Source organism: Melanerpes formicivorus, unplaced genomic scaffold (assembly GCF_026170545.1).
Source record: "Melanerpes formicivorus ecotype bairdi unplaced genomic scaffold, bMelFor1.0.p_v2 SCAF_108, whole genome shotgun sequence".
Lineage (NCBI taxonomy): Eukaryota > Metazoa > Chordata > Aves > Piciformes > Picidae > Melanerpes > Melanerpes formicivorus.
This window is the reverse complement of record NW_027142460.1, coordinates 1135502-1162925: the sequence shown is the minus strand read 5'-3', so window position 1 is coordinate 1162925 and position 27424 is coordinate 1135502. Positions and strand designations below refer to the sequence as shown.

Sequence of the window (27424 nt, the reverse complement as noted above, 5' to 3'; positions counted from 1 at the left end):
AGCAGGAGGCTCTGCAAAGGTGAAGGAGGCTCTGCAAGGGCACAGGAGGCTCTGCAAGGGCACAGGAGGCTCTGCAAAGGAGCAGGAGGCTCTGCAAAGGCACAGGAGGCTCTGCAAAGGTGAAGGAGGCTCTGCAAAGGTGGAGGAGGCTCTGCAAAGGAGCAGGAGGCTCTGCAAAGGCACAGGAGGCTCTGCAAAGGTGAAGGAGGCTCTGCAAAGGAGCAGGAGGCTCTGCAAAGGTGAAGGAGGCTCTGCAAAGGCACAGGAGGCTCTGCAAAGGTGAAGGAGGCTCTGCAAAGGCACAGGAGACTCTGCAAGGGCCCAGGAGGCTCTGCAAAGGTCCAGGAGGCTCTGCAAAGGCACAGAAGGCTCTGCAAGGGCACAGGAGGCTCTGCAAAGGAGCAGGAGGCTCTGCAAAGGAGCAGGAGGCTCTGCAAAGGTTCAGGAGGCTCTGCAAAGGCACAGAAGGCTCTGCAAAGGTGAAGGAGGCTCTTCAAGGGCACAGGAGGCTCTGCAAGGGCACAGGAGGCTCTGCAAAGGAGCAGGAGGCTCTGCAAAGGTGAAGGAGGCTCTGCAAAGGTACAGCAGGCTCTGCAAGGGCCCAGGAGGCTCTGCAAAGGTCCAGGAGGCTCTGCAAGGGCACAGGAGGCTCTGCAAAGGTGAAGGAGGGTCTGCAAAGGAGCAGGAGGCTCTGCAAAGGAGCAGGAGGCTCTGCAAAGGTTCAGGAGGCTCTGCAAAGGCACAGAAGGCTCTGCAAAGGCACAGGAGGCTCTGCAAAGGCACAGGAGGCTCTGCAAAGGTGAAGGAGGCTCTGCAAGGGCACAGGAGGCTCTGCAAAGGAGCAGGAGACTCTGCAAAGGTGAAGGAGGCTCTGCAAAGGAGCAGGAGGCTCTGCAAAGGTGAAGGAGGCTCTGCAAAGGAGCAGGAGGCTCTGCAAAGGTGAAGGAGGCTCTGCAAAGGCACAGGAGGCTCTGCAAGGGCACAGGAGGCTCTGCAAAGGTGCAGAAGGCTCTGCAAAGGAGCAGGAGGCTCTGCAAAGGAGCAGGAGGCTCTGCAAAGGTGAAGGAGGCTCTGCAAAGGCACAGGAGGCTCTGCAAGGGCACAGAAGGCTCTGCAAAGGCACAGGAGGCTCTGCAAAGGTGAAGGAGGCTCTGCAAGGGCACAGGAGGCTCTGCAAAGGAGCAGGAGACTCTGCAAAGGTGAAGGAGGCTCTGCAAAGGAGCAGGAGGCTCTGCAAAGGTGAAGGAGGCTCTGCAAAGGTGAAGGAGGCTCTGCAAAGGCACAGGAGGCTCTGCAAGGGCACAGGAGGCTCTGCAAAGGTGCAGAAGGCTCTGCAAAGGAGCAGGAGGCTCTGCAAAGGAGCAGGAGGCTCTGCAAAGGTGAAGGAGGCTCTGCAAAGGCACAGGAGGCTCTGCAAGGGCACAGGAGGCTCTGCAAAGGAGCAGGACGTTCTGCAAAGGAGCAGGAGGCTCTGCAAAGGAGCAGGAGGCTCTGCAAAGGTGAAGGAGGCTCTGCAAAGGAGCAGGAGGCTCTACAAAGGAGCAGGAGGCTCTGCAAAGGTTCAGGAGGCTCTGCAAAGGAGCAGGAGGCTCTGCAAAGGCACACGAGGCTCTGCAAAGGAGCAGGAGGCTCTGCAAAGGCACAGGAGGCTCTGCAAAGGAGCAGGAGGCTCTGCAAAGGCACAGGAGGCTCTGCAAAGGTGAAGGAGGCTCTGCAAGGGCACAGGAGGCTCTGCAAAGGCGCAGGAGGCTCTGCAAGGGCACAGGAGGCTCTGCAAAGGTGAAGGAGGCTCTGCAAAGGTGGAGGAGGCTCTGCAAAGGAGCAGGAGGCTCTGCAAAGGTGAAGGAGGCTCTGCAAAGGAGCAGGAGGCTCTGCAAAGGTGAAGGAGGCTCTGCAAAGGAGCAGGAGGCTCTGCAAAGGTGAAGGAGGCTCTGCAAAGGCACAGGAGGCTCTGCAAGGGCACAGGAGGCTCTGCAAAGGCACAGGAGGCTCTGCAAAGGAGCAGGAGGCTCTGCAAAGGAGCAGGAGGCTCTGCAAAGGTGAACGAGGCTCTGCAAAGGCACAGGAGGCTCTGCAAGGGCACAGGAGGCTCTGCAAAGGCACAGGAGGCTCTGCAAAGGAGCAGGAGGCTCTGCAAAGGTGAAGGAGGCTCTGCAAAGGAGCAGGAGGCTCTGCAAAGGTGAAGGAGGCTCTGCAAAGGCACAGGAGGCTGTGCAAGGGCACAGGAGGCTCTGCAAAGGCACAGGAGGCTCTGCAAAGGAGCAGGAGGCTCTGCAAAGGAGCAGGAGGCTCTGCAAAGGTGAAGGAGGCTCTGCAAAGGCACAGGAGGCTCTGCAAGGGCACAGGAGGCTCTGCAAAGGCACAGGAGGCTCTGCAAAGGAGCAGGAGGCTCTGCAAAGGTGAAGGAGGCTCTGCAAAGGAGCAGGAGGCTCTGCAAAGGTGAAGGAGGCTCTGCAAAGGCACAGGAGGCTCTGCAAGGGCACAGGAGGCTCTGCAAAGGCACAGGAGGCTCTGCAAAGGAGCAGGAGGCTCTGCAAAGGAGCAGGAGGCTCTGCAAAGGTGAACGAGGCTCTGCAAAGGCACAGGAGGCTCTGCAAGGGCACAGGAGGCTCTGCAAAGGCACAGGAGGCTCTGCAAAGGTGAAGGAGGCTCTGCAAAGGAGCAGGAGGCTCTGCAAAGGTGAAGGAGGCTCTGCAAAGGAGCAGGAGGCTCTGCAAATGTGAAGGAGGCTCTGCAAAGGTGAAGGAGGCTCTGCAAAGGTGAAGGAGGCTCTGCAAAGGTGAAGGAGGCTCTGCAAAGGCACAGGAGGCTCTGCAAAGGTGAAGGAGGCTCTGCAAGGGCACAGGAGGCTCTGCAAAGGTGAAGGAGGCTCTGCAAAGGAGCAGGAGGCTCTGCAAGGGCACAGGAGGCTCTGCAAAGGTGAAGGAGGCTCTGCAAAGGCGCAGGAGGCTCTGCAAAGGTGAAGGAGGCTCTGCAAAGGCACAGGAGGCTCTGCAAAGGTGAAGGAGGCTCTGCAAGGGCACAGGAGGCTCTGCAAAGGTGAAGGAGGCTCTGCAAAGGAGCAGGAGGCTCTGCAAGGGCACAGGAGGCTCTGCAAAGGTGAAGGAGGCTCTGCAAAGGCGCAGGAGGCTCTGCAAGGGCACAGAAGGCTCTGCAAAGGTGAAGGAGGCTCTGCAAAGGTGAAGGAGGCTCTGCAAAGGCACAGGAGGCTCTGCAAAGGTGAAGGAGGCTCTGCAAAGGTGAAGGAGGCTCTGCAAAGGCGCAGGAGGCTCTGCAAGGGCACAGGAGGCTCTGTAAAGGTGAAGGAGGCTCTGCAAAGGCGCAGGAGGCTCTGCAAGGGCACAGGAGGCTCTGCAAAGGAGCTCTGGAAAGGCACAGGGCTGCCTTACCTTCTGCGGCTGTTCACCGCGATGCACACCGCCAGGATCAGCGCCAGCGCCAGCAGAGCTGCCACGATGATCAGCCATTCTGTGGGGAGAGATGAGGGAGGGCAGGAGAGAGGGTTAGCAGGTCTCATGGAGCTTTGCCATTGCAGACAGCTGCAAAGACAGGAGGCCTCTTGCATCCTTTGAACTGCCAGGGCTTGCTCCCAGCCGGCACAGGTGTTTGCTTTACAAGGTGCCAACCGAATGCCTCTGCTTCACTCAGCTGTACCCAGGGCACTGCAGGTGAAATGGCCCTGCTGGCACTGCACTGCAGAGTGAAGAGCAGTTGAAGAGTAGTTCCAGGAGCAAAAGCAAAGGCTTGGCAATGCTACACTTGAAGCCCCAGGCATGAAGGCAGGATGGAGTGAAACGCTCCTGGTCTTAGTCTGAACTCTCACTCCTGGAGGCAAACTCCAATGGGAAACAAACAAGAAGAAGGAAAAGAGGCACTGCCAAAGCAGATGGGAGCCTAAGAGGTCTAGGGAGGCAAAAGCACATTTGGAGCTTAGACTGGCCTCTGCTGTGAAGGACAAAAAAACCCCTTCTATAAATACATAAATAGCAAGAGGAAGGGCAAGGACAACCTCCACTCCTTGGTGGTCACGGAGGGAAACGTTGTCACAAAGGATGAGGAAAAGGCAGAGGTACTTAACACCTTCTTTGCCTCAATTTCTACTAGCAGGACAGAATGTCTTCCAGACAGCTGGCCTGCAGAGCTGGTAGAAGGAGCAGGGAGCAGCATAGTTTTCCTCTGTTGCAGGAGCAGGTAGTTGGAGCTCTCCTCAGCCACTTGGATCCCCACAAGTCCATGGGACCGGATGGGATCCATCCTAGGGTGCTGAGAGAGCTGGCAGATGAGCTGCCAAGCCCTCTCCAGCATTTTTCAGCAGTCTTGGCTCACTGCAGAGGTCCCAGAAGACTGGAAGCTGCCAGCATGGTGCCCATCCACAAGCAGGGCAGGCTGGATGAGCCAGGGAATTCCAGGCCTGTCAGCCTGACCTCAGTGCCAGGCAAGGCTATGGAGCAGTCATCCTGAGTGCAATCACACAGCACTTACAGGATGGCCAAGGGATCAGGTCCAGCCAGCATGGAGCTAGGAAGGGCAGCTCCTGCCTGACCAACCTGATCTCCTTCCACGCCCAGGTGACTGCCTGGTGAATGTGGGGCAGGCTGTGGATGTGGTCTGCCTGGACTTCAGCAAGGCCTTGGACACCATCCCCCACAGCAAACTGCTGGCCAAGCTGTCAGCCCCTGGCTGGGACAGCAGCACTCTGAGCTGGGTTAGGAAGTGGCTGGAGGCTGAGCCCAGAGAGTGGTGGTGAATGGTGCCACAGCCAGCTGGCAGCTGGCAGCCAGGCACCAGTGGTGTGCCCCAGGGATCAGTGCTGGGCCCTGTGCTCTTTAACATCTTCATTGATGATCTGGAGGAGGGCATTGAGTCCAGCATCAGTAAATGTGCAGCTGACAGCAAGCTGGGGGCAGGAGTTGATCTGCTGGAGGGTAGAGAGGCTCTGCAGAGGGACCTTGCCAGGCTGGACAGATGGGCAGAGGCCAAGGGCAGGAGATTGAACACATCCAAGTGCCAGGTGCTGCACATTGGCCACAACAACCCCAGGCAGTGCTACAGGCTGGGGCCAGAGTGGCTGAGAGCAGCCAGGCAGAGAGGGACCTGGGGGTGCTGGTTGATGGTAGGCTGAACATGAGCCTGCAGTGTGCCCAGGCAGCCAGGAGGGCCAATGGCATCCTGGCCTGCATCAGGAAGAGTGTGGCCAGCAGGAGCAGGGAGGTCATTGTGCCCCTGGACACTGCACTGGTTAGGCCACACCTTGAGTCCTGTGTCCAGTTCTGGGCTCCTCAGTTTAGGAAGGACATTGAGAGACTTGAAGGTGTCCAGAGAAGGGCAACAAGGCTGGGGGGAGGCCTTGAGCACAGCCCTGTGAGGAGAGGCTGAGGGAGCTGGGGTTGCTTAGCCTGGAGAAGAGGAGGCTCAGGGGAGACCTTCTTGCTCTCTGCAACTCTGAAGGGAGGTTGTAGCCAAGTGGGGGTTGGTCTCTTCTCCCAGGCACCCAGCACCAGAACAAGAGGACACAGTCTCAAGCTGTGCCAGGGGAGGTTTAGGCTGGAGGTGAGGAGAAAGTTCTTCACTGAGAGAGTCATTTGTCATTGGGATGTGCTGCCCAGGGAGGTGGTGGAGTCCCCATCCCTGGAGGTGTTGAAGAGGGGATTGGATGTGGCACTTGGTGCCATGGTCTGGTCATGAGGTCTGTGGTGACAGGTTGGACTTGATGATCTTTGAGGTCTCTTCCAACCTTGGTGATCCTGTGAGACTGTGATTCAGAGTGAGCTCAGGTTCTGTGCTTATACTCCCAAAAGAGAGGACTTCAGAAGCCTACCTGGTACCTGTGCTGACCGTGGCTGTGAGAGGATTGTTGTTGTTGTTGTAGTCTCGCCAGGGGAAGCGGTGGAGTCGGAATATCCCTTGCGTGGCCCTTGATTGCCATGGTTACTGGAGGTAGATCCTAAAGAACAAAGCCATCTGTTAGGCCAAGGATGCTCAAGGAACATTTATCAGCAAAGTACAGAGGCTGTGATGTTGCACAACCCAAAACCCAGACTCTGGAAAGTTCATGCTGAGGTCATTCCTGGGCTGCATCCAAAGCAGTGTGGCCAGAGATGGAGAGGATTCTGCCCTCTGCTCTGCTCTGAGACCTCACCTGCAGGGTTGTGTCCACCTCTGGAGGCCTCAGCACAGCAAGGACATGGACCTGATGGAGAGGCTCCAGAGGAGGCCACCAAGATGGTCAGGGGGCTGGAGCAGCTCTGCCAGGAGGCCAGGCTGAGGGAGCTGGGGGTGTTCAGCCTGGAGAAGAGAAGGCTCCAGGCAGCCCTAAGAGCAGCCTGCCAGGACCTGAAGGGGGCTCCAAGAGCTGCTCTGCTATGGATGCAGACAGAGAGTTGGGGCTGTCCAGTCTGGAGAGAAGAAGGCTCAGAGGAGACCTTCTTGTGGCCTTCCAGGATCTGAAGGGGGGCTCCAAGAAAGCTGGGGAGGGACTTTTGAGGGTGTCAGGGAGGGATAGGACTGGGGGTGAGAATGGAGCAAAACTAGAAGTGGGGAGACTGAGATTGGATGTGAGGAAGAAGTTGTTGCCCATGAGGGTGGTGAGAGCCTGGCACAGGTTGCCCAGGGAGGTGGTGGAAGCCTCCTGCCTGGAGGTGTTTGCAGCCAGGCTGGAGGTGGCTGTGAGCAACCTGCTGTGGTGTGAGGTGTCCCTGGCCATGGCAGGGGGTTGGGACTGGCTGAGCCTTGAGGTCCCTTCCAGCCCTGAGAGTTCTATGACTGTATGATCTCTGGCCCTGGCTGCTGCCATATGGGGATCCCAGGCCTAATCTTATCAGCTGATACAGACCAAGTGATTTCATTTGGGATTCCTACTTCATCGTCACTACAAAAAAACCCAACCAAACCAAAACACCACCCCCAAGATATCACAAATCTCCACCTCTCTGAGTACTTCCAGACTCTGCTAGACCAAAAGGAGCACTGCCTCTAATCAGCTGCAAAGTTCTTTTGCTGTAGCACACATTGCAAGTCATTTCTAGCCAGCTTTTTCTGATCTCACTTCCTAATAGCAGCTGGAAAACACAACACTGAGAAACAGATTTGTCCCTTCTAGGAAGCTTTGCCAGTAAGTAGTTCAGGAAGTTCCCAGATGGTTTCTTTTAGTGTTTGTTTTTAATTTCATTATTTTCATTAAACAGAAACAACTGCTGAGTTGTTTTGTGCTGCCCAGAGAGGGACTGTCTCCAAAGGCCTGCAGGGACAGGACCAGGGGCAATGGTTTGAAATGAGAGCAGAGCAGATTGAGATTGGATGTGAGCAACAAGTTCTGCACCAGGAGGCTGCTGGGACACTGCAAGGGGTTGCCCAGGGAGGTGGTTGAGGCCTGGAGCTGTTGAAGGTGAGGCTGGAGAAGGCTGTGAGCAACCTGCTCCACTGGAGGATGTCCCTGCTGGCTGCAGAGGGGCTGGACTGGATGAGCTTTGGAGGTCCCTTCCAACCCATTCTATGACTGTACAAAGTACAGAGCACTAATTCTGCTGATGACACCAAGCTGTGTGGGGCAGCAGGCAGCTGGAGGGAAGGGATCCATCCAGAGGGACCTGGACAGGCTGCAGAGGTGGGCACAAGCCAACCTCAGGAGGTTCAACAAGACCAAGGGCAGGGTCCTGCAGCTGGGTGGAGGCAATCCCAGGCACAATTGCAGGCTGGGCAGGGACTGGCTGGAAAGCAGCCCTGAGGAGAGAGCCTTGGGGGTGCTGGGGGAGGAGAAGCTCACCAGGAGCTCTCAGTGTGCACTTGCAGCCCAGAAAGCCAACCAGAGTCTGGGCTGCATCAGGAGAAGTGTGGCCAGCAGGGCAAGGGAGGTGATTCTCCCCCTCTGCTCAGCTCTGGGGAGACCCCACCTGGAGTACTGCCTCCAGTTCTGGAGCCCCTATGACAAGAGGGATCTGGAGGTGCTGGAAGGTGTGCAGAGAAGGGCCAGGAGGATGAGCAGAGGGCTGGAGCTCCTCTCCTGTGAGGACAGACTGAAGGAGTTGGGGCTGTTCAGTCTGCAGAAGAGAAGGCTCCCAGGTGACCTCATTGTGGCCTTCCAGGATCTGAAGGGGGCTCCAGGAGGGCTGGGGAGGGACTGCTCAGGATCTCAGGCAGTGATAGGACTAGGGGGAATGGAATGAAGCTGGAGGTGGGGAGATTGAGGCTGGAGGGGAGGAGGAAGTTCTTCCCCATGAGAGTGGTGAAGCCCTGGAATGGGTTGTGCAGGGAGGTGGTTGGGGCCCTGTCCCTGGAGGTGTTTAAGGCCAGGCTGGCTGAGGCTGTGGCCAGGCTGATCTAGTGTGGGGTGTCCCTGCCCATGGCAGGGGGGTTGGAACTGGCTGATCCTTGTGGTCCCTTCCAACACTGACTTACACTATGATACTGTGGTAATTCAGCAGGGGAGGGTTCTGAGCTAGGCTCCAGGCAAGCTGAACATGCTTACTTGCCTAAGCCACATCTCAGGGATCAATTTTATTGAAGTGCTTTAAATGACCCTTGAGAATTGCCCCCACAACACCCCTTAGAAAGGCACTCAGATAATTTACTCAGAAAGATGTGATCAGAGAACTGCATTTCCCCTGCCCTCCCCTGAGCATTGACACGAACCAGGACTCAGTCCCCTGCAGTTCTGCCTCTGGGGAGGTGCTTGTAAGGGCTCCTCAAAAGCTCTCTACATCTCATTTGGACAACATACTAGGGTGGGTTTTATCTTTGGGTAATTCCTGGTTTGGGTCCCATCAGTGATTTGTGATTCCGTGGTTGCTTGGGCAGCAGCTCAGTCATTAGCATGATGTCCCAGCACCCTCCTGGTGAATCACAGAATAGAACAGACTGAATCATAGAATCAACAAGGTTGCAGAAGACCTCAAAGATCATCAAGTCCAACCTGTCACCACAGACCTCATGACCAGACCATGGCACCAAGTGCCACATCCAATCCCCTCTTCAACACCTCCAGGGATGGGGACTCCACCACCTCCCTGGGCAGCACATCCCAATGGCTTTCTCCTTACCTCCAGCCTAAACCTCCCCTGGCACAGCTTGAGACTGTGTCCTCTTGTTCTGGTGCTGGGTGCCTGGGAGAAGAGACCATCTCCCTCCTGGCTACAGCCTCCCTTCAGATAGCTGCAGACAGCAAGAAGGTCTCCCCTGAGCCTCCTCTTCTCCAGGCTAAACAACCCCAGCTCCCTCAGCCTCTCCTCACAGGGCTGTGCTCAAGGCCTCTCCTCAGCCTCGTTGCCCTTCTCTGGACACTTCAAGAGTCTCAATGTCCTTCTTAAATCTAAACCATGGCTTCAAGTGCCACATCCAATCCTTTTTTTGAACACCTCCAGGGACAGGGACTCCCCCACCTCCCTGGGCAGCACATTCCAATGATCAATTACTCCTCCTGTGAAGAACATCTAGGTCGTGAGAACATCAAACTCCAACCATGCCTTTAACCACTGGTTTATCTCAACTGTTTAAAATGAGAAGCAGCAATATTACACCTCTGCTCACAGTACTTTTGACATGAAACTTTCAATCTCACACTGCATGACACACAGCAGAACCTGCTCCTCACCTCCAGGCTAAATCTGCTCTGCTCTCATTCCAAACCATTGCCCCTGCTCCTGTCCCTGCAGGCCTTTGCCAACAGTCCCTCTGCAGCCTCCTTGTAGCCCCCTTCAGGTCCTGTCAGGCTGCTCTGAGGTCTGCCTGGAGCTTTCTCTTCTCCAGGCTGAAATACTATAAATGAACACATTATCATGTTTTGATCATGTTATGTCATTGTGAATGAACATCAATTCATTGATTGATAACAGAATGCTCATTAAAGTGTTTGCTGTGGAATGCTACGAAAAATACAGGCCCATCATCTTCCTTTATGTGCAGAGAAACTCCACAGAGCACTGGCCAAATCTACCTTGGAAAGGTTCCACTGCTTTCCAGGAAAGTGCCATGGCAACAGTGTTGGGGTTGGGGTGCATGAGAAGCAGTCTTTAGGGAAAAAACACCCAACAACTTCCTTTTGGGATCAGTATTGGTGTGGAAACTGCCCTTGGGAAGAAGGAAGCATCCCTTCCTTTCTCCTGCTGTCACCATTCACCACAAACAACACAGTCACCACCAGTCCTGGCTCACTGGAGAGGTTCCAGGTGACTGGAAGCTGCCAATGTGGTGCCCATCCACAAGAAAAAGCCAGGGAATTCCAGGCCTGTCAGCCTGCCCTCAGTGCCAGGCAAGGTTATGGAGCAGTCATCCTGAGTGCAATCACACAGCACTTACAGGATGGCCAAGGGCTCAGGCCCAGCCAGCATGGAGTTAGGAAGGGCAGGTGCTGCTGGAGCAGGAGTTGATCTGTTAGAGGGTAGGAGGGGTCAGAGTGGCTGAGAGCTGCCAAACAGAGAGGGACCTGGGGGTGCTGCTTGACAGCTGCCTGAATATGAGCCAGCAGTGTGCCCAGGGGGCCAAGAAGGCCAATGGCATCCTGGCCTGCATCAGGAAGAGTGTGGCCAGCAGGAGCAGGGAGGTCATTGTGCCCTGTGCTCAGCATTGGTTAGGCCACACCTTGAGTCCTGTGTCCAGTTCTGGGCTCCTCAGTTTAAGAAGGACATTGAGAGACTTGAAGGTGTCCAGAGAAGGGCAACAAGGCTGGGGAGAGGCCTTGAGCACAGCCCTGTGAGGAGAGGCTGAGGGAGCTGGGGTTGCTTAGCCTGGAGAGGAGGAGACTCAGGGGAGACCTTCTTGCTCTCTCCAACTCCCTGAAGGGAGGTTGTAGCCAGGTGGGGGTTGGTCTCTTCTCCCAGGCAGCCAGCACCAGAACAAGAGGACACAGTCTCAAGCTGTGCCAGGGGAGATTTAGGCTGGAGGTGAGGAGAAAGTTCTTCCCAGCAAGAGAGATTGGCCATTGGAATGTGCTGCCCAGGGAGGTGGTGGAGTCCCCATCCCTGGAGGTGTTCAAGAGGGGATTGGATGTGGCACTTGGAGCCATGGTTTAGTTGTCAGGAGGTGTTGGGTGGCAGGTTGGGCTTGGAGGTCTGTGAGGTCTTTTCCAACCTTACTGATTCTATGATCTGTGAAATCTATGAATTCTATGCTTCTGTGGCTGTGTGCAGGGGAATAAGCCAACCCTGCTCCTGCTGGCTGCTCAGGCTCTAGCAGAACAGCTGCTTTAAAACAAAATTACAACTGAAAAATAAAAGGTTATGTACAAATGAAACTTCAGTTACTCCTCAATAGATATTAACAGCAAAAGCCACTGAGGGAAAAAAGAGTTTGACAGGGAATTCTTTTCCTTTGGAAACATATACACAGAACACAGAGGGGACCTGGGTGGGGGAGAAGTGAGAGAGCAAAAAGAAAAAGATAGACAAGCTGCTCTCAGGGTCTGTGCAGATGTGGTCATGAGGAGAAAGTTCACATCTGCTCACTCTAGGAGTTGTGCTTCCCCAGACAGGTGCCAGAATGCAAGGAAAGGCTGCTGGCAGAAGGCCATTTTAAGCATTTAAGCTTTGCACAGGAAGAGAATCCTTTTAATGAGGTCTTATGAGCAGGATGCAAAGACTAATAAATCCCTCCCAAAACAAATAATAACTTGACAAAGACTGCCAAGACCACTTGGCCAAGTGCCATTCTGGTGAGGGACAACAGAAACCATTTATGGTTTTAGGCTGTCAGGGAGAGATAGGACTGGGGGGGATGGAGCAAAACTAGAAGTGGATAGATTCAGGTTGGATGTTAGGAAGGAGTTGTTGCCCATGAGGGTGGTGAGAGCCTGGCACAGGTTGCCCAGGGAGGTGGTGAAAGCCTCCTGCCTGGAGGTGTTTGCAGCCAGGCTGGAGGTGGCTGTGAGCAACCTGCTGTGCTGTGAGGTGTCCCTGCCCATGGCAGGGAAGTTGAACTGGCTGATCCTTGAGGTCCCTCCCAAGCCTGACAATGATATGATTCTATGACTCTACAGCTCTTACTGGTAGGAAGAGGGGTCTGCAACTGACTGAGATCATCTTCAGTGTCAGGGAAGAGTGCAGGTATCCAGCTGCCATGGGAATCCTCTGTGCTGTTGGCTTCTTGGCTCTCACCTCCAGGTAGAGTGCCAGGTGCCACTGGCTCTGTGGTTGCTCCCTCTGGATTAACATCATCCATGGATTGTGAGACTGCAGTGATGGTGCATGATCAGCTTGAGCAAGGGTGCTCACCTCACCACCACCACCACCACCAGAGTCTTTCCCTCCTTCCTGATTCACAGCAAGGCAGGAAGCATGTCCCTCCTTCCATTCAAAGACCAGAGGAAGAGAGGACGACATGAAGGCCTCCCCTCCTCCTCCCACACTGGCTACACAGAAATTTTCAAGCACCACAAGCATGCTAGGATGCTGGAGGGAGATATTGGCCACTTCTCCAGATGCCAGTGGCAGATGGAGAGGGAAGGCCTTCAGAAGGAGAGACTGGAGCAGCTAGAAGGTGAGCCTGTGAGTCAGGAGCGAGTGGCCATGCTGCAGCCTGCTCTCTGGTGCTCTTGCCAAGCAATCCACCAGTGAGGAGGCAAATGGGAGTGAGGGCAGAAGCTGTGGGCACAGATGCTCCCAAGATTGCCCTGCCCTCACCACTGGCACAGCACTCCTCAGCCATGGTACTGCTGCTGAGGCACAGGAGCAAGCCATCTGCTGAACCCAACAGGGCACCTCCACCACACCACATCGTACCATGCCTGATGCCACCAGGGAGCAAGGAAGGAGGAAGGGGCTGCAGGTTCAGCATCACCACTGAGCTGTCTTGCAGAACAGTCAAGAGGCCACCCAGAAACAGGCTTCAGTAAAGGACAGACACCACCAAGTGCATCAGCAAGGAGACCCTCAGGCCTTGTCCAGAAGGTAGTTCCACCACCAGCACAGACCCCACCACCAGCACAGACCCCACCACAAGAGTCTTCCACCACAAGAGACCCTGCTGAGACCACAGACCCCATGAGGAGAAGGAGAGGGCAAGGAGTCATTTTCAGAAGAAATAATGCCTCATTTCACTCCAGCCATGAGAAATGAGTGTGATCCATTATTCTTACTGGTACCCATCAGAGGAGGCTCCTCTCCAGCTGTGCCTCTGCTAGCTGTGGTGGTGTGGAGGAGCTCATTCCCAGGGATGGCTGTGGGGTGCACGATGCCTTCCGTGCCCTGTCCTGGCTCAGTATCTGAAGGCAGAGGTGGCTGAGTTGGATCTTCATGGTGGGCACCAGCAGCAGAGGCAACTGCAGTTACCACAATGCTTTGATCAGCTGTGAGCTCCATGCCTGCAGCCTTGCCCACCCCATACCCAACACATGCAAGATTCTTCTCTGAATGCAAACCATTTCCAAGGGGTGACAGTAAAGAGCCCTCCCTATAGGCATTGCTTCCCCTTTGTTGCTCAAGACTCTGAGCAGTGCCAGGTCACCAAAAACGGTTTTAAATCTTTGTTCTTACTGGTAGGAAGAGGGGTCTGCAACTGACTGAGATCATCTTCAGTGTCAGGGAAGAGTGCAGGTATCCAGCTGCCATGGGAATCCTCTGTGCTGTTGGCTTCTTGGCTCTCACCTCCAGGTAGAGTGCCAGGTGCCACTGGCTCTGTGGTTGCTTCCTCTGGATTAACATCATCCATGGATTGTGAGACTGCAGTGATGGTGCATGATCAGCTTGAGCAAGGGTGCTCACCTCACCACCACCACCACCACCAGAGTCTTTCCCTCCTTCCTGATTCACAGCAAGGCAGGAAGCATGTCCCTCCTTCCATTCAAAGATCAGCGGAAGAGAGGACAACATGAAGGCCTCCCCTCCTCCTCCCACACTGGCTACAGAGAGGTCTCCAAGCACCACAAGCATGCTCAGCATGCTGGAGGGAGATGTTGGCCACTTCTCCAGATGCCAGTGGCAGATGGAGAGGGAAGGCCTTCAGAAGGAGAGACTGGAGCAGCTAGAAGGTGAGCCTGTGAGTCAGGAGCGAGTGGCCATGCTGCAGCCTGCTCTCTGGTGCTCTTGCCAAGCAATCCACCAGTGAGGAGGCAAATGGGAGTGAGGGCAGAAGCTGTGGGCACAGATGCTCCCAAGATTGCCCTGCCCTCACCACTGGCACAGCACTCCTCAGCCATGGTACTGCTGCTGAGGCACAGGAGCAAGCCATCTGCTGAACCCAACAGGGCACCTCCACCACACCACATCGTACCATGCCTGATGCCACCAGGGAGCAAGGAAGGAGGAAGGGGCTGCAGGTTCAGCATCACCACTGAGCTGTCTTGCAGAACAGTCCAGAGGCCACCCAGAAACAGGCTTCAGTGAAGGACAGACACCACCAAGTGCATCAGCAAGGAGACCCTCAGGCCTTGTCCAGAAGGTAGTTCCACCACCAGCACAGACCCCACCACCAGCACAGACCCCACCACCAGCACAGACCCCACCACAAGAGTCTTCCACCACAAGAGACCCTGCTGAGAAGGCCTCACACCACAAGAGTTCTTATTGAGACCACAGACCCCATGAGGAGAAGGAGAGGGCAAGGAGTCATTTTCAGAAGAAATAATGCCTCATTTCACTCCAGCCATGAGAAATGAGTGTGATCCATCATTCTTACTGGTACCCATCAGAGGAGGCTCCTCTCCAGCTGTGCCTCTGCTAGCTGTGGTGGTGTGGAGGAGCCCATTCCCAGGGATGGCTGTGGGGTGCACGATGCCTTCCGTGCCCTGTCCTGGCTCAGTATCTGAAGGCAGAGGTGGCTGAGTTGGATCTTCATGGTGGGCACCAGCAGCAGAGGCAACTGCAGTTACCACAATGGTTTGATCAGCTGTGAGCTCCATGCCTGCAGCCTTGCCCACCCCATTCCCAACACATGCAAGATTCTTCTCTGAATGCAAACCATTGCCAAGGGGTGACAGTAAAGAGCCCTTCCTATAGGCATTGCTTCCCCTTTGTTGCTCAAGACTCTGAGCAGTGCCAGGTCACCAAAAATGGTTTTAAATCTTTGTTCTTACTGGTAGGAAGAGGGGTCTGCAACTGACTGAGATCATCTTCAGTGTCAGGGAAGAGTGCAGGTATCCAGCTGCCATGGGAATCCTCTGTGCTGTTTGCTTCTTGGCTCTCACCTCCAGGTAGAGTGCCAGGTGCCACTGGCTCTGTGGTTGCTCCCTCTGGATTAACATCATCCATGGATTGTGAGACTGCAGTGATGGTGCATGATCAGCTTGAGCAAGGGTGCTCACCTCACCACCACCACCACCACCAGAGTCTTTCCCTCCTTCCTGATTCACAGCAAGGCAGGAAGCATGTCCCTCCTTCCATTCAAAGATCAGCGGAAGAGAGGACAACATGAAGGCCTCCCCTCCTCCTCCCACACTGGCTACAGAGAGGTCTCCAAGCACCACAAGCATGCTCAGCATGCTGGAGGGAGATGTTGGCCACTTCTCCAGATGCCAGTGGCAGATGGAGAGGGAAGGCCTTCAGAAGGAGAGACTGGAGCAGCTAGAAGGTGAGCCTGTGAGTCAGGAGCGAGTGGCCATGCTGCAGCCTGCTCTCTGGTGCTCTTGCCAAGCAATCCACCAGTGAGGAGGCAAATGGGAGTGAGGGCAGAAGCTGTGGGCACAGATGCTCCCAAGATTGCCCTGCCCTCACCACTGGCACAGCACTCCTCAGCCATGGTACTGCTGCTGAGGCACAGGAGCAAGCCATCTGCTGAACCCAACAGGGCACCTCCACCACACCACATCGTACCATGCCTGATGCCACCAGGGAGCAAGGAAGGAGGAAGGGGCTGCAGGTTCAGCATCACCACTGAGCTGTCTTGCAGAACAGTCAAGAGGCCACCCAGAAACAGGCTTCAGTGAAGGACAGACACCACCAAGTGCATCAGCAAGGAGACCCTCAGGCCTTGTCCAGAAGGTAGTTCCACCACCAGCACAGACCCCACCACCAGCACAGACCCCACCACCAGCACAGACCCCACCACAAGAGTCTTCCACCACAAGAGACCCTGCTGAGAAGGCCTCACACCACAAGAGTCCCTGCTGAGACCACAGACCCCATGAGGAGAAGGAGAGGGCAAGGAGTCATTTTCAGAAGAAATAATGCCTCATTTCACTCCAGCCATGAGAAATGAGTGTGATCCATTATTCTTACTGGTACCCATCAGAGGAGGCTCCTCTCCAGCTGTGCCTCTGCTAGCTGTGGTGGTGTGGAGGAGCTCATTCCCAGGGATGGCTGTGGGGTGCACGATGCCTTCCGTGCCCTGTCCTGGCTCAGTATCTGAAGGCAGAGGTGGCTGAGTTGGATCTTCATGGTGGGCACCAGCAGCAGAGGCAACTGCAGTTACCACAATGGTTTGATCAGCTGTGAGCTCCATGCCTGCAGCCTTGCCCACCCCATTCCCAACACATGCAAGTTTCCTGGTGACTTTAATTTACTGCTACCCCTTTTGCACCACAAGAGAGTGGAGAGCTTCTCTCCTCCCCCATGTTATCACTACTCTCTGAATCCATTTATCAAACAGGCATTTTTTTTCCTCATCTTTTTCACTTAATCCAAAACATTTCCAGGGGCAGTGGAGACAGGGAAATGGCAGAGAGGCTGCAGTCAGGAGAATTCCCTGGCCTGCATCCCAGGATGAGTTGCAGCTCCAGGATGTTTTATGTCACAGCTAGCAGCAGTGACAGTAAAGAGCCCTTTCTGTAGGCATTGGTTGCCTTTTGTTGCTGAAGACTCTGAGCAGTGCCAAGTTACAGAGCATGGTTCTAAGCCTCTCTCCTGTCCCTTTAGAACTGCTCGGTAGTGTGATGTGTAATGAGGCCAACACTCCTCTTCCTTGCCTGCAGAGTTGCCTCTATGCTTTTTTACTCTAACTGGACCATAAAGAAGAAAAGAGAACTGCCTTTTCTCTTTGTCTTAATTTCCATCATCCCCAGGTTTGTAGCCCCCGCTGCCCTTTTGGCCTAGCTGGCTGCTGCTGTAGAACGGCAGGAGCCAGGAGGCAGAAGAGCCGCCACAGGCAGAGCACACAGCAACCAGAGAAGACATTTACCCAGCGGCCACACAGGGAACAATAGACCCTGAGCACTTGCTGTTTGAGAGGGGATTCAAGCTTCCTTTCCCCTGGCTTCAGGATAAGTGGGGTGCTTCCCCTGCCATGCCCTCAGAGCACTGTTCTGCTGGTGTAACTGGTGAGCGCTACATGGGACTGCAGCATGATGTTGGCTTCTAAATTCCTTTCTCTCATCTTTCTGTGTGTCAGAGGGAGGATGTTTGGATAAGACCTATGAGAACACCCCTCTCCCAGCTGAGTATTTACAAATCAGTGGCAGTAACTCCCTGTGTACGAATACACATCACCGTGAACTCAATTTTATGGCAGAGGCAACTTGGCAACACCAAATAGGGTGAGCCTGAGGCAAGCTCTCAGTGGTGTGCCACTGAGGAACAGGAAGCACTGAAAGTGGTGATGATGGTCAGGAAAAGACAATGGTTTATCTAGAGATAAAATGGAAAACATCTATCTCTAGGCCCATCCATGCAGACCACAGAGAAAGTTAATCACTCCATGGTTTAGTTGATCAGATGGTGGTGGGTGATAGGTTGGACTCAGTGATCTCAAAGGCCTGTTCCAACCTGGTTAATTCTATTCTATTCTATTCTATTCTATTCTATTCTATTCTATTCTATTCTATTCTATTCTATTCTATTCTATTCTATTCTATTCTATTCTATTCTATTCTATTCTATTCTACCCTACCCCATCCTATGCTATGCAGAGCTACAGGCTGGGGTCAGAGTGGCTGAGAGCAGCCAGGCAGAGAGGGACCTGGGGGTACTGGTCGATGGTAGGCTGAACATGAGCCTGCAGTGTGCCCAGGCAGCCAGGAGGGCCAATGGCATCCTGGCCTGCATCAGGAACAGTGTGGCCAGCAGGAGCAGGGAAGTCATTGTGCCCTGTGCTCAGCACTGCTTAGGCCACACCTTGAGTCCTGTGTCCAGTTCTGGGCCCCTCAGGTTAGGAAGGAGGTTGAGCTGCTGGAAGGTGTCCAGAGAAGGGCAACAAAGCTGGGGAGGGGTCTGGAGCACAGCCCTGTGAGGAGAGGCTGAGGGAGCTGGGGCTGCTTAGCCTGGAGAAGAGAAGGCTCAGGGGAGACCTTCTTGCTCTCTCCAACTCCCTGAAGGGAGGCTGTAGACAGGCAGAGGTTGGTCTCTTCTCCCAGGCAGCCAGCACCAGAACAAGAGGACACAGTCTCAAGCTGTGCCAGGGGAGGTTTAGGCTGGAGGTTAGGAAGAAGTTCTACACAGAGAGAGTGATTGCCCATTGGAATGGGCTGCCTGGGGAGGTGGTGGAGTCCCCATCCCTGGAGGTGTTCAGGAGGAGACTTGATGGGGTGCTTGGTGCCATGGGTTAGTTGATTAGGTGGTGTTGGATGATAGGTTGGACACCATGATCTTGAAGGTCTCTTCCAACCTGGTCTGGTGTGGTCTGGTCTATTCTATTCTATTCTATTCTATTCTATTCTATTCTATTCTACCCTACCCTACCCTACCCTACCCTACCCTACCCTATCCATCTTTAAGACATGGCCACGTTACTCCTCTCTACAAGTTCCTGCAAGAGCTTTCCAAGGCAGAGCAGCTGAGGGGCAGAAGTGGTGAGCTGCAGACCATGAGAGTACCTTTAGTGGAAGACTCTTTGTCCTGATTGGTGTCTCTGGAAGGAACAATTCTATCCATGACAGCAGTTTGTGTGGCATCATCCTCTCCCTGCTCCCAGCCTGGATACACCACCGGGGCTTGTGCTGAGCCGTTGTGTTTGGCCCCATGGCTGGAGGCCACAGCTGTTATGGTGATGGTGAAGCAATTATGAACTCAGTATATAAAGATCCATTTGTCACATTATTGTCCTCTTCAGTTCTTGTCTCTATGACAGGCCTTGCTCACATGTCTACTACATTTAATGGCAAAGAGAAGTAAAGCAGGTTTGCTTCTCATTCTGCTTTAAGCTTAGAAAAGCTGTCTGCTATCACCAACAGCACTGCCTCCTCCTTGCTTGTGCTTTCCAAAAGCAAGACACCTCATCACTGCTGCTTGAAAGGGTTTCCCCCAATTATGCTGCTGGCTTTGTGTCTGATGAGCAGCAAACCACCATCCACTGATGCAGAACTGAGAACAGCAGGGGAAGAAATAACCACAATAATATGACACACACACACACACACCCCCTCCCCCCACCCTGAGGAGTATTTTAAGCACAGGATTTGAGTGCAATGACTACATCCCATGTGTTTTTAATTAACTCTAGCATCTCCAGAAAGCCAGGCAAGGCAGGCTGGCAGAGAGGAAGGCCAGCACCTGCTGTAGGTGTGTGTGAATGGTGCAGACAATGAGCAACACAGTGCCCAACTGGAGCACATTTGATTTTGCAGTGGTTTAGCAAATTATCATCTGGCCAAGAGCAACCAATCTGGAGCTTTTTAACAGGCAGCCATGGCACAAGGCTGCCCAAACCTTAGAAGCAGTACAACCTCTCTGTAATGCCCCCAACCTGGTGAAAAAAAACACCAAAACCCAAAAAAAACCCCCACCCAAATCCTAACCCAACCAACCAAACCAAACCAAGACAATTGCCACAGCATGTTACAATATTAGTTGCAACTAGGCCACAATATATCCTACAGCAGTGTAATAAAGCAGAGTAGAGCAGAATGGAGTAGAGTAGAGTAGAGTAAAGTAGAATAGAGTAGAGTGGAGTAAATTAGAATAGAGTAGAATCACAGAATCAAAGAATAATTCAAGCTGGGAAAGACTCTTGAGTTCCTCAGGGCCAACCACTAACCCTACTCTGCCAAGGTCACCACTAAACCACATCCAAAGGACCATGAAACCCCTCCAGGGATGGGGACTCCACCACCTCCCTGGGCAGCCAGTTCTGATGCTTGACCACTCCTGCAGTGGAAAAGGTTCCCTAAGGTCCAGCCTAAACCTCCCCTGCTGCAGCTTGAGGCTGTTCCCTCTTGTTCCATCACCAATGACCTGGGAGAAGAGACCAGCACCAACCTCTCTGGGTTGTGCTCTCAGGTAGCTGTAGAGGGTGGTAAGGTCTACCCTCAGCCTCCTCTTCCTCACACTAACCACTCCCACTTCCCTCAGCTGCTCTTCATCAGACTCCTTCTCTAGGCCCCTCAGCAGCCTGACCTCAGTGCCAGGGAAAGTGATGGAGCAGATTATCCTGGGGGCAATAACTGCACCTGAAGGATGGCCAAGGGCACAGGCCCAGCCAGCATGGATTTAGGAGGGGCAGTTATATTACGAGTGGCCTCCTGAGCTGGGCACTGGGGTTGGGGAGCAGGGTAGTGCCCCAGTAATCCATGAGGAATTGGTCTAGGACCTGCGGAGCCACTTGGACACTCACAAGTCCATGGGACTGGATGGGATCCATCCTAGGGTGCTGAGAGAGCTGGCAGATGAGCTGCCAAGCCGTTCTCCATCATTTTCCTCCAGCCCTGGCTCACCAGAGAGGTCCCAGGTGACTGAAACTGGCCAAGGTGGTCCCCATCCACAAGCAGGGGTGGATGGAGGAACCTGGAAACTCCAGGCCTGGCAGCCTGACCTCAGTGCCAGGGAAAGTGATGGAGCAGATTATCCTGGGGGCAATAACTGCACCTGAAGGATGGCCAAGGGCTCAGGCCCAGCCAGCATGGATTCAGGAAGGGCAGGTCCTGCCTGACCAACCTGATCTCCTTCCATGCCCAGGTGACTGCCTGGTGGATGTGGGGCAGGCTGTGGATGTGGTCTGCCTGGACTTCAGCAAGGCCTTTGCCACCATCCCCCACAGCAAACTGCTGGCCAAGCTGTCAGCCCCTGGCTGGGACAGCAGCACTCTGAGCTGGGTTAGGAACTGGCTGGAGGCTGAGCCCAGAGAGTGGTGGTGAATGGTGCCACAGCCAGCTGGCAGCCAGGCACCAGTGGTGTGCCCCAGGGATCAGTGCTGGGCCCTGTGCTCTTTAACATCTTCATTGATGATCTGGATGAGGGGGTTGAGTCAGTCATCAGCAAGTTTGCAGATGACAGCAAGCTGGGAGCAGATGTTGGTCAGTGAGAGGGCAGAAAGGCTCTGCAGAGGGACCTCAACCGAGTGGACAGATGGGCAGAGGCCAACAGGATGGCATTCAACAAGTCCAAGTGCCAGGGGCTGCACATTGGCCACGGCAATCCCATGCAGAGCTACAGGCTGGGGTTGGAGTGGATGGAGAGCTCCCAACCAGAGAGGGACCTGGGGATGCTGATGGACAGCCACCTGAATATGAGCCTGCAGTGTGCCCAGGGGGCCAAGGAGGCCAAGGGCATCCTGGCCTGCATCAGGAACAGTGTGGCCAGCAGGAGCAGGGAAGTCATTGTGCCCCTGTACACTGCACTGGTTAGGCCACACCTTGAGTCCTGTGTCCAGTTCTGGGCCCCTCAGTTTCAGAAGGACATTGAGAGACTTGAAGGTGTCCAGAGAAGGGCAACAAGGCTGGGGAGAGGCCTTGAGCACAAGCCCTATGAGGAGAGGCTGAGGGAGCTGGGGTTGCTTAGCCTGGAGAAGAGGAGGCTCAGGGGTGACCTCATTGCCCTCTACAACTACCTGAGGGGTGGTTGTAGCCGGGAAGGGTTTGGTCTCTTCTCCCAGGCAGGCAAGCAGCACCAGAACAAGAGGACACAGTCTCAAGCTGTGCCAGGGGAGGTTTAGACTCGAGGTGAGGAGGAAGTTCTTCACCAAGTGAGTCATTGGTCATTGGGATGTGCTGCCCAGGGAGGTGGTGGAGTCCCCATCCCTGGAGGTGTTCCAGAGGGGATTGGATGTGGCACTTGGTGCCATGATCTGGTCATGAGGTCTGTGGTGACAGGTTGGACTCGATGATCCTCGAGGTCTCTTCCAACCTTGGTGACACTGTGACACTGTGAGACTATATTGTCATTTAAGCCTTGACTGTGACCTACAGACAGAGCCCTGCTGGATAGCCTGCTAAAACCTTGTGACTGCACAACATGGAACACAAAATATAAGAGACAGCTACAGAGCTGATCTGCCACAGGCTCCTGACATGAGCATGTAAGAGACAGGTACAGAACTAATCTGCCATAGGTCCTGGCACACAATCCAAACAGGAGGGAAAACAGACCACAAGGACAGGTCTGAAGAACAGATGAGAGAACATCAGAGTTGCTCAAGTCTCTTCACAGGAGGTCTGGTATGGCCTTGGGATGCAACATTTTTAGCACAACAACCAACCAACAGAGCCCCAAGCCCTAAAACTACAGCTTCAGCAGTCTGTGGTGGTTGACTAAACTGTGCCCTGTGCTATTACCTGTAGCAGAAGATTCCTTTTCAGTGCCATTTTCACCTGCAGCAGCAAACTCCTGTTGCTGAATACTCCCAGTTGTACTTGCAGGGGCTTGTTCTTGGCTGCTCCCTCCTCCTGAGTGAGCACTGTGCAGCAGTGGAGGTGGGGTTGGTCCTTGATGCTTTTCATGCTGACTTGTAACTAGTGCTGATAAGATGATGATTGAGTCAATGATGATCAAAACACTCAACCAGGGTCACATTATCCTTGGCTCATCATCTACACCACAAGGCTGCCTGGCTTTTGTGTTGGGGCTTTTCCTTTTTACCCTTGCATTTGATGTGAAGGGAAAGAGGAAGGAGGAGAGAAGTCACAAACCACCACCAGGAAGGGGATGCAAGCGTGTGGTGAAGTGTCCCAATGGCCAAGGGCAAAGAAAAGCTGTAAGAGCAGCAGTGGAAGAACAGGGAGGAACAACAGCTTGCATCTCTGGTTCACAGCTATTAATACTAACTGAACTCTTCAGTCTGTGTACCCTGGGGCTTTTTAAGTGGAAAAGGTGATGGAGTTTCTCTTCTGAGTTAGTATCTCAATTTACAGTTACAAGACTGGCTTCAAGCAAGCTCTCCTTTCTTCTGGGACTGGATGAAGCAAAGAATAGGTTCTTATATTCAAAGTAGAAAAGAGTTCTTGATTTGAACTCAGTAATAACTAAAGCTACTACTGGCAAAACAATTTCATAGAAGCACAGACTCACTAAGGTTGGAAAAGACCTCCAAGGTCATCAAGTCCAAGCTTCTACCCAACATCTCCATGACCACTAGACCATGTCCCAGAGTGCTGCCTCTACTCATTTCTTGAATACATCCAGGGACAGCGACTCTACCACCCCCCTGGGCAGCCTGCTCCAATGCCTGAGCACTCTTGAAGCAAAGAAATTTTTCCTCATCTCCAACCTAAATCTCCCCTGGTACAATTTCAGGGCATTTCCTCTTGTCCTGTCATTGGTTACTTGAGAGAAGAGGCCAATGGTGGCCTCGCTCTGATCTCCTTTCAGGTGCATATGGAGAGCAAATACTGTGTCCAGTATTTAGGAATTTACACAGTATTTACACAGTAAATTTACACAGTATTTACTGTGTCAGGTTAGGAAGGAGGTTGAGCTGCTGGGAAGTTGTCCAGAGAAAGGCAACAAATCTGGGGAGGGGTCTGGAGCACAGCCCTGTGAGGAGAGGCTGAGGGAGCTGGGGTTGCTTAGCCTGGAGAAGAGGAGGCTCAGGGGAGACCTTCTTGCTCTCTCCAACTCCCTGAAGGGAGGCTGTAGACAGGCAGAGGTTGGTCTCTTCTCCCAGGCAGCCAGCACCAGAACAAGAGGACACAGTCTCAGGCTGCACCAGGGGAGGTTTAGGCTGGAGGTTAGGAGGAAGTTCTACACAGAGAGAGTGATTGCCCATTGGAATGGGCTGCCTGGGGAGGTGGTGGAGTCCCCATCCCTGGAGGTGTTCAGGAGGAGACTTGATGGGGTGCTTGGTGCCATGGGTTAGTGGATTAGGTGCTGTTGGATGGTAGGTTGGACATGGTGATCTTGAAGGTCTCTTCCAGCCTGGTCTATTCTATTCTATTCTATTCTATTCTATTCTATTCTATTCTATTCTATTCTATTCTATTCTATTCTATTCCATTCCATTCCATTCCATTCCATTCCATTCCATTCCATTCCATTCCATTCCATTCCATTCCATCCTCTCATCCTTCTCTTCTTCAGACTAAGCAATCCCAGGTCCCTCAGCCTCTCCTCACCAGACCTGCTCTCCAATCCCCTCACCAGCTTTGCTGCCCTTCTCTGTACCTGCTCCAGCACCTCAACGTCTTTCTCATACTGTGGTGCCCAAAACCAAACACAGCACTTGAGATGCAGTCTCACCAGTGCTGGGGCCAGGGAGATAATCACTTCCTGCTGGTCACACCCCTTCTCATCCAGGCCAGGATGATGGATGTCTTCCTAACCCCCTGGGCACACACACTGGCTCATGCTCAGCTAGCTGTCAACCAGCACCCCCAGGCCCTTTTCTGCTGGGCAGTTTCCAGCCATGCTGCCCCAAGCCTGCAGCCTTCATGGGGCTGTTGTGATGCAAGCACAGGACCCAGTGCTTGGCCTTATTAAACCTTCTGTAACTGACCTTAGCCCACCAGCCCAACCTATCCAGACCTCTCTGTAGAGTCTTCCTACCCTGCAGCAGATCAACACTCTCACTTCATTTCATGTCATCTGCACGCTGCTCACTCTTTAATTTACTGCTGTTTATGTGGCAGAAGATGCAGTCAGAAGCCACCTGAAGTACCACCACCATCATGGTTTTTCTAGTGAACATCAAAAGGCTTAGAAAATACAGACCAGGAGAAAAAAACCCAACCCCCAAACCAACAAGAACACATATAACAAACACTAAGATGAGCATTAAAACTCCATTTGAACTATAGCCACCCTAGCTTTCAAAGGTTTCCATGAGCAATACACTCAAGGTAAAGCAAAGGTCCTTCCTCAGAGCATGCAAAGACTGAGCCAGAACTTCTGCATACACCACAGGTCACCAGAGAGAGAAACCTGCCTGACAGCCCAAGGGGAGAGGAAGGAGAGGAATATTTATCTTCACATCCAGACAATGCAATGTTCAGGAGGAGGGCACTGGTGCAAACAGGGATAACTCCATTTGTAATTAAACTAAACACACTGAGCTTATCTTGTTGAAACCCAAAAGGTCATTTCCCATTAACTCCTCCATCAATGCAACTGATCAAACAACACTTCAGATCAAAAAGAAAGGTGCCACAGGAAGGATTTCTAGGCACCTACAGCAACTGTTCCAACTGGCAGCTGTGTGAACTCGCTGGCTAAAGCACCCTGGAACCAGAAGGACAGGTATCTGGCTACTGGGGGCAGATCCAATCAGCCACACTACTGTCACAGGGCACGGTAAAAGGGTTGCTTTCACAGGGGGATTTCCACAAGTACAGTCCAATCTTATGTCATGACAAGTCTAGTCCCCGGTCCAGATGTACACAGCTGTGCCTCCAGCTTTTCAGTTCTGCCCCTCTCCTTAGCAGGGTAAATCTGTGCATGACAGCCAAAACATCCTAAAAACAAAGCTCATCCCCAGCTGTGCTCTTCAAAACATTGCAACTAGAAGCTGCTTAGGTGCAGAGCCAAAATAGCTGGAGAATGCACCCTGCAAGCCTTTGCCTTCAGCTTAGGCCAAAAAACCACAACCTCTTGAAGAGCATGAGGCCACTTTCAGCATCTCAGCTGGTTGCTGGCACTAAAGAGTGGCAGCAAAGCAGTCACACTCCCCTAGAGATGATCCATCTTCCTCTGTGGCAGCTTCATGTGTTTGAACCACTAGCTCTCCTTTTTATCCTTGCCTTCAGATTTTCTAACAGAAATTTGGGAGTGGAAAAAAGGAGAGAGAGAGCTTTTTTTCCTCACCAAGGTGACTCATCAGGTACAATCTGCTCAGTTATATCACACTACTGGCAGTGCAAGCTGAAAAGTCTGAGATGTGAGCAAAAGGGGCGAGTAATGAGGACTGAATGTATAAGAGGAAGCGCTTGGGATGACAACTGAACGTCATAGGTGCCACTTCTGAGGGCTCTAGTACAGCTGCTGTACTGAGACTGATGGTGTGGGAGTTCTAACCAGCTGCACAAATCTGAGTGGTAGCTGAAACACTGAATTGCTTTACCCCTGCCAGCAGAGCTAGGATACTGCTCCTCTTCATCTGTATAGGCAGGGTTCCAAGGATCGGGGCTGGAGATCTCCAGGAGCCTTCCGTGCTGCAAGTCCACAGCTGTTGAACAACAGAGGGGTCAGCACTGACCATGCTCTTCATCTGCTGGCAGTGTGTGCCAGAAAGGTGATGGAAAATGGGAAGCCAGGCACAGCTTAACTGCAGACTCTGTAATCTCCTTACCAAACCCCTTTACATCCAAGCAGTTGTTCTTTTCTTTCCATTGGACAGAGGGAAGCTTTCCCAAGAAGAACAAACAACAGAGGAATCACAGAGAGGGAAAGCAGTGCAGAACCATGGCAGCAGTTACAGAGATGGGAACTCAAGCCTGAAGAATAGTGCTGGGCCTGAAGAATGTGTTAGCTGCCTGAGTCCATGTAAACCATGCTTGCCAAGCACTCAAGGAGCACTCCTGCTTGTGTTAGAATAGCCACCACCCAGCTAAACCATGATGGGCAGCCAACAAATGGCAGCACCTGGCCAGCCCCCAGGAAGCCAGCAGTAGTCAAGAGAGCTACAATGCAGTTCCCTGCTAGAAGACTTCCACAAGAGTCTGCGAGCAGAGGCTGTACACATTCCCTCCGCAGAGCATGCAGACACCACCAGGCCATCCGAGGCAGCTGGAAGGCCACGTGCCACCCAGGCAGAGTTGCAAAGGGCCATGAATGAACACCAGAAACACCCACAAGAATAAAAAAGGCCCAGAGCCAGATGACTTTTCTGTATTTCCTTGTAAAAATGACAGTCTCCTCTGAAAACAAACCAACCCCCAAACATCCAACTAGTCCACTGTCTCCAGAAAGCACAAACCAACCAAGCTTGCTGTCAGTGGGTGATAAAGACTGCGAAATGAGTGCACAGGCAGAACCATGCATTAAGATGTGCCCAGATTAAATTGAATTACCAAAAAAGAGATAAAAGGAAGAGATCCTCATCCTTGCACAAGTGAGAGCACACTCACTAATGGCAATGCTCATACTGAGAAAATCCCAAAGGCCCCATGGGGCCATTCCCTGCTCACAGCCAGGCAGCACACCGTGGCCTTTGGTGACACAGAGCATTTGGCTTAGCTCCTCATGTGTGTGGTGGTCTTCTGGTTTGGAGACAAAATTATATCTGTTACAGATGACTTTATTTTTTAACTTAACCCCCCCAAGCTGATCAGTGTGGGATCATTCTTATTTGACACACAAGGCTCAGCATTAAAATGGCTGGCCTGGGGTACTGGATAGTGACTAAACATCTCAAGTAACAAAAAGAAATGAGATGATGTTAGGAAAACACATAGGGAAAAGAGAAGAAGGTGGCAAATACGGGACTGGCT

The 27424-nt window shown here is 53.1% G+C and overlaps 1 protein-coding gene across 1 annotated transcript in view; it reads right to left on the bottom strand.

The window, feature by feature from the left end:
* CD44 (CD44 molecule (IN blood group)) overlaps positions 1-27424 on the bottom strand; it is a 62413-nt gene that overhangs the window by 10176 nt on the left and 24813 nt on the right. The window contains exons 11-21 of the mRNA XM_068166839.1: positions 26056-26160; positions 22340-22522; positions 18668-18829; positions 16140-16322; positions 14999-15184; positions 14602-14784; positions 13461-13646; positions 13064-13246; positions 11973-12158; positions 5819-5944; positions 3390-3468 (exon numbers count right to left, since the gene is read on the bottom strand). Coding sequence (XP_068022940.1) covers positions 3390-3468; positions 5819-5944; positions 11973-12158; positions 13064-13246; positions 13461-13646; positions 14602-14784; positions 14999-15184; positions 16140-16322; positions 18668-18829; positions 22340-22522; positions 26056-26160 — 1762 coding nt within the window. The remainder of the gene's footprint in view (positions 1-3389; positions 3469-5818; positions 5945-11972; positions 12159-13063; positions 13247-13460; positions 13647-14601; positions 14785-14998; positions 15185-16139; positions 16323-18667; positions 18830-22339; positions 22523-26055; positions 26161-27424) is intronic.